The sequence below is a fragment of the Hypomesus transpacificus genome, chromosome 26 (assembly GCF_021917145.1).
Source record: "Hypomesus transpacificus isolate Combined female chromosome 26, fHypTra1, whole genome shotgun sequence".
NCBI classification, from domain to species: Eukaryota; Metazoa; Chordata; class Actinopteri; order Osmeriformes; family Osmeridae; genus Hypomesus; species Hypomesus transpacificus.
Genome location: NC_061085.1, coordinates 7,759,948 through 7,766,441, shown reverse-complemented (window position 1 = coordinate 7,766,441; position 6,494 = coordinate 7,759,948). Strand labels below are relative to the sequence as shown.

The 6,494-nt window shown below is 38.9% G+C and overlaps 1 protein-coding gene across 3 annotated transcripts; it reads left to right on the top strand.

The window, feature by feature from the left end:
- The first annotated feature begins 1,066 nt into the window (after nucleotides 1-1,066).
- LOC124487409 (calcium-activated chloride channel regulator 4-like) lies at nucleotides 1,067-6,494 on the top strand. 3 transcript variants are annotated; one of them, XR_006958374.1, is made up of 11 exons: nucleotides 1,067-1,227; nucleotides 1,396-1,530; nucleotides 1,667-1,817; nucleotides 1,894-1,999; nucleotides 2,287-2,440; nucleotides 2,665-2,886; nucleotides 3,047-3,271; nucleotides 3,359-3,536; nucleotides 3,678-3,784; nucleotides 3,879-4,097; nucleotides 4,209-4,293. XR_006958374.1 is itself a non-coding variant. In XM_047049726.1 (11 exons), the coding sequence occupies exons 3-11, from the start codon at nucleotides 3,512-3,514 to the stop codon at nucleotides 6,108-6,110; spliced, it is 1,422 nt and encodes a 473-aa protein (XP_046905682.1). In that variant the 5' UTR covers nucleotides 2,761-2,886; nucleotides 3,047-3,271; nucleotides 3,359-3,511; the 3' UTR covers nucleotides 6,111-6,117. The 3 variants fall into 3 exon arrangements, 2 of the variants coding, with proteins under 2 accessions (XP_046905682.1, XP_046905681.1); XM_047049726.1 differs by lacking the exons at nucleotides 1,067-1,227; nucleotides 1,396-1,530; nucleotides 1,667-1,817; nucleotides 1,894-1,999; nucleotides 2,287-2,440 and adding exons at nucleotides 4,591-4,755; nucleotides 4,928-5,164; nucleotides 5,270-5,617; nucleotides 5,721-5,764; nucleotides 6,102-6,117 and having other exon boundaries at nucleotides 2,761-2,886; nucleotides 4,209-4,476; XM_047049725.1 differs by lacking the exons at nucleotides 1,067-1,227; nucleotides 1,396-1,530; nucleotides 1,667-1,817; ... (1 more) ...; nucleotides 2,287-2,440; nucleotides 2,665-2,886 and adding exons at nucleotides 4,591-4,755; nucleotides 4,928-5,164; nucleotides 5,270-5,617; nucleotides 5,721-6,494 and having other exon boundaries at nucleotides 4,209-4,476.

Here is a 6,494-nt window from a genome sequence, read left to right as displayed (position 1 = left end):
AGCACACAATACAGTTTGAATCAACTTCTTTCAAAGGGTTTTCTTCATGGATGACATATGGTGTGATGAAGTGATATTGCCAAACAGGAAGGAGAGATTGGATGCCCAACGAGACCAAAATATCTAATAGGATGAATACTAAAATAAATGACTTTTTCTCATATTTGTGTGTCCAGGAAATCTTTTTAAAAAATTGGAGGGGGTGGGTGGTTGCTAGGGTGTTGGTTAGTTGATTTGGTGACACACAGACACACACACTGCAATGAAATGTAAACACCTAATTGTTTTGAGTTTATAGAGCAAGTAAACCCTGTTTTTCATAGGCTTTATCTAGTGTGAAGCATCAAAGTTCACTAGTCCAGTTCCCTCGGACTGTCTTATCATTGTAACAGCTGAACTGTCCGCAGTTCTTTCAATCTGATGATGGAGCTGATGAGCTCATTGTGTGCAGTAGTCAGCACAATAAAATATCATTTACTGAAAGGAGCATTTGCTGGAATGACAAAGATAAACACATTTCTTTTCGACGTCATGGAAGAATGTAACTGAACAGATCAAAGGGCAGGGAAAAAAAATTACGTAATATTGATTTTTATTAGAGAAGTGAGCATGTCACATGATGATTGTTCTATTATCAAATACATTCGTGTTTAAGCCAGGTATATTTATGATACATGTATACAATAACAGGCATGTACTTTTCTAACAGTTTGATGTGGAACTGTGGAAATCTAACCTCATCTGACAAAATAATATGCTGAAAATCCACAAATTAAACAAAACATTTTATATTTTGATGCAAGACATCTGATCAAGAAATTTGACAATAATTGTTTGAATGATTACAAATCCAAAAATCTAAAATATAGTTTAAAACACAGAATGTTTGACAACTTCCAGTATAGTTTGTGTTACATAACAGATTAGATTCTTATGACTATAACTTACTGCCATACTGTAAAACCACTCCCCTCCTGATACGTGTACCTCTTTTTATCTTTGTGAATCATTCACTAAATTCCCTTGGGAATGGCATATATCTCGGCTCACATTCCACCCTAACTGAGTACTTGAACCATGACCTCCAAAGTGGTAGTTGTGCTCGTAATGTTATACCTGTCAGGATTTACCTGTGGGATCCGACTTGATGGCTATGGGTACACAGATATTCTAATAGCTATCAACCCCTCTGTGACTGAAGATCCTTTGCTCATTGAACGAATCAAGGTAAGATAGAAATTTATATTCTACGATATGAACATTACAAAATACATATATTTTAGCCTGGATCTACTTTAAATGTGGACTTCAGTCAAATCCCTTGACTTTGGCATGACATACTGTGGACCACTCTAAGTCACTCGCCCTGATATAACTATTAATTCATTCTTTTAGGAAATGGTGTCTGATGCCTCCTTGTATTTATTTCAAGTGATGAACAACAAATTGTACTTCAAGGATGTGACGATATTAGTACCCCCAAAGTGGACAGGAAAATATTCCATAGCAAATACTGAAACATATGAAAAGGTACAATTTTCGTTTTTATTAAACTGAAATATTTCATCATCACATAAATAATGAATAATGAACCAGCATCTGTGTGCTTTGTTTTTATATTATTCTCTCCGTATTAGATTTAAACTTTTTAAAACTTTTTTTTAAGGCCAATATCATAATAGATGAGCCAAGATTACCAGAGGGGAATGATCCTTACACTCTTCAGTATGGGGAATGTGGCAGTGAGGGTCGCTATATCCATCTGACTCCTGATTTCCTGATAAATGATAAACTCATTAAATTCTATGGACCCAGAGGTACTGCACGCATTTCCTTCAGTGATTGTACCTTAAATAATACAAATGCTGGATAACCTTTAACTGTTGTTTGTAGGTAGGGTCCTTGTACATGAATGGGCACATCTAAGATGGGGTGTTTATGATGAATATGATGAGAGAAAACCCTTCTATATAGACGATGGAAAACTGGAGGCTACAAGGTAATGTTGATTCAATATTACAAGACAAATGATATATTAGGAAGAGATCTCACTAAAGTACAGCAAGGATTGAATTGAACATTGATTATGTCTATTAAGCTTATATTCTAACTCATGATATGTCAGTTGCATAAGATATTATTGTTTTAACATGGTCACGCTAAATACTTTTCCTGTATCCATCACGCTTAAAAGTTCACTTGAAACTAAACATAAACTTGACTGCAGTTGACCTGTATTTAAAGCCCCACACTACTCATAAACTGTTTTCTACAATAAATGTCTAGATGTTCTAAGGATATTAAAGGAGTGTGGCGATCCCGCTCCGGATTCACGTGCACACCGACCATTATCAACGGGAAGCCGAACGACTGTGAATTCATGCCGCTTAAACCTCAAACGGCCAAAGCATCCGTTATGTATCTTCAGAGTATTGCCTCAGTGGGTACAATCTATCTGTCTGATGACTTACAATTCCAGGTTGTGCAGTGTATGAATGCTGTTTCTAAAACCGCTGTTTGTATGTTCACTGATGTGTCTGTATTTTTCTTTCTGCGTTCCTTACCGTTTAAAAATGATTAATTGAATCAAGAATGCATTGTAATTGATCTTTTTTATTTTTATTAGCAATAGACTCCTAATTTGTACTTGTTGTCTCTGCCCAGGTAGTCGAGTTCTGCAATAAAGAAAATCACAACACTAAGGCTCCAAACATGCAGAACAGGATGTGTGGTGGCCGGAGTGTACAGGAAGTTATATTTTCTTCCAGCGTGGAAAATATCCCTTCTAGTTCTTTTCCATCACCCAGACCAGAACCCACATTCTCAGTGGTGCAAAGACAACAAAGAGTAGTTTGTCTCGTTTTAGATGTTTCAGGAAGCATGCAGGTACAGTATGTTTTGTTACAGTAATTATGTTTTTATTGTGCAGACACGAAAGTGATTTAAATGTATTGAGTAACTTAGTTCTGAAATGGGATCAACAATAAACAGACTGTATATGTGCTGTTGTTGTGCTGAGACAAATATATTTTGCATTTTTTCTTAGGGTCCGAGAATTATAAGACAACGTCAAGCAGCCTCACTTTTCTTGAAGCAAATTATTGAAGACCAATCCTATGCTGGGATTGTCACCTTTCACTCAACTGCCTCAGTCCTAAAACCATTGACCTTAATTGATAATTTGGAGACCAGAGAAATGCTGTCTGATTCACTGCCCACCAACCCCAATGGTGGCACACAAATATGTCGCGGTCTTGATACAGGATTAGAGGTAATTCAAGAAAAGAAGAATTGATCCATTGAATTCAATATAAACTCTGACTAGATGGCATCAGTGAACATTTACTTTATATTTCAGGTTCTCAAAACACTTGACGGGTTTTCAAATGGAAAATAAATTATTTTCTTGACTGATGGAGAGTCTAATGGACCAATAGATTGCATACCCAAAGCCATCGCAAGTGGTGCTACAGTACACACAATTAGTTTAGGACCCAATGGAGATCCACTTATGGAAGACATGTCTAAAGAAACAGGTGAGGTATAGAACATGCTTTGAAATGATTTTACAAGCATGCAGCCAGTCCATCCTTTTGATTGCACTGTGGAGAAATACTTCATTATTATATATAATACTATAATTTGATCATTCGTTCTTTCTTCATTACAATTTGTAGGTGGTAAGTTCTTCTATGCAGGAGATACTTTGAATTCCAACGAGCTTGTGGATGTCTTTGCCTCACTAACCACTTCTGATGGAGATCCGACACAACAGACAATCCAGGTCAGATGACTGTAGTCGCCATGATGATACGTAAACATTCATCTGCTTCTTATTTAGTGCTCTGTTTTCACTATCTGCCATCTCTACCCAACAGCTTGAAAGCCTTGGATTTCCTGTGAGTGGGTCTGGCTTATTCAGTGGGACTGTGTCCATTGACAAGACAATTGGAAACAACACAGCTTTTCTGATCCTCTATGAACAAAAGCCACCACCAACCATCCTTGTAGAAAGCCCCTCTGGACAGCAATTTGTTACGTTTAAACCTGATCCTCTAGGGAATTCTCTCACCCTGAATATTCCAGGAACAGCAGAGGTGTGTGTTTACTTAAATTCTTTTGAAATGTTCATGGAATATATTTGTACTTATAGACATGTATAGGAAAGTTCATTAAGTGTTTATGTTTCATGTCCTATTCAACCCCAGGCAGGAAAATGGACGTACAACATTACCAACAAGGGAAATGCACAAACTATGTCAATAACAGCGACCAGTCGTGCGGTCAGTGCGGACGTGCCGCCTGTTACAGTGAAGACTCATATGAACCAACAGTCCAGTAACGGTGCCAAAGCCATGGTGGTTTTTGCAGAGGTCAGTCAAAATGGACTTCCTGTCATACTGGCAGACGTGAGAGCTACTCTGGAGTCTGATGCTGGAGACAAACAAGATATCAAGTTGGAAGATAATGGAGCGGGTGAGTGAGAAAAGAGTTGCAAAACCATAAATTCGCCCGGATATCTTCAATAAAGAATTTTACATTTCATACATGTCATTGCCTTCATTATTATCTCACACGTCTTCTTTTAAGGTGCCGATGCTTTCAGAAACGATGGCATCTATTCCAAATATTTTACAAAAATGAAAGGTGGGAAATACAACTTGAAAGTGAGAGTACAGAACGAAAATGGAAAAGCTAAATTCTCCCTCAGGAGACACAGTGGTGCCATGTACATACCTGGATATGTGGTTGATGGTATGGCTCCATTATACACAACGTTTTTGAACACTATGGATTTGTGTGTGAATTAATGTGAAAGACTTCAACCATTTAAAATCTATAGTCTTATGTTGCCAACTACATCAAATGTAACCTAGGCCTCACTGATTTCCTTCTTCAGTTAACTGTTTGATGACTGTCCCTTCAGGAAAGCTGGAGCTCAATCCACCAAAGCCCTCTGTTGGTGAGGAGGACCTAGTGGCAGATGTTGGCATCTTCAGCAGGACAGCCATAGGTGAGAGCTTCACTGTGAATCTGTCCCCTGGTGTTCCTACTGCGACGAAATTCCCCCCCAACACCATCACAGACCTGAACGCAGAGTTGGTGAAGGACAGAGTGCTGCTCACCTGGACTGCACCTGGGGAGGACTTAGACCAGGGCACAGGTCAGAACAAATGTGTACTCCCACGACATGGCTCCTATTTCGGATGCTTTGCCTAAATAGAAGTGACTGTACATCACCAGTACCTGACGTATAATTTATTTTCAGCGAGTGAATACGAGATCCGCTACAGTGAGGATCCTGATGTGGTCAGATCCAACTTCAGCAACGCTCATCTGATCAACTCATCTAACCTGCTACCAAGTGAATCTGGATCCTCTGAACAGCTCTCCTTCACTCCCAACCATGGAACAATGGGAAACGGCACCACTCTGTTCTTTGCAGTTAAAGCAGTTGACAAAGATATGCTTTCCTCTGAAACCTCCAACCTTGCTCAAGTTTCTAGTAGGCTGATATTCCCCCCCAACAAAATCACAGACCTGAACGCAGAGTTGGTGAAGGACAGAGTGCTGCTCAACTGGACTGCACCTGGGGATGACTTTGACAAGGGCACAGGTGAGAACAAATGTGTACTCCCACGACATGGCTTCTGTTTCAGATGCTTTGCCGAGACAAGTGACTGTACATCACCAGTACCTGACGTATAATTTATTTTCAGCGAGTGAATACGAGATCCGCTACAGTGAGGATCCTGATGTGCTCAGATCCAACTTCAGCAACGCTCATCTGATCAACTCATCTAACCTGCTACCAAGTGAATCTGGATCCTCTGAACAGCTCTCCTTCACTCCCACCCATGGAACAATGAGAAACGGCACCACTCTGTTCTTTGCAGTTAAAGCAGTTGACAATGATATGCTTTCCTCTGAAACTTCCAACCTTGCTCAAGTAACTAAGGTAATTGGGTACATTGAAAGTCCTGGTAATGGTGTAAACATCAACGCAATTGTCATATCCATCGCCGTGGTAGCCATAGCGGTCGGTTTGATCGCAAGTGTGACAATGACTGCACTCAAACGAAAACAGAGGTCTGAAAATTAATGACTAACATTGTACACTCGACAATGATTGAAAGTATTGAGCACTGCATAGAAAAAAAAGAAAGATCAAACATCACATATTATAAAATAGGAAGATTCTGTTTTGCAAGCAGATAAGCTCTGGTATATTGAAATTGAAAATGGGAAACCTTTAATGATTTCAAGTTTGTTTATTATTTTGTAACAATATGTTTATTGTCTGATGAAACCATCCATTTTCATTCACTAATGTTGATTAATTTCTGAACATTAATACACACTTCCACCTTTAGTTGGACCTTTCTTCTGACCTTTCTCCTCGCGTTTGTGCATGCACTGTAAGATGAATTATTTTTAAGAGTAGAGCCAATCAAATAACGTGAGGGAATAGATTATGCGAGTTGAAATGACAC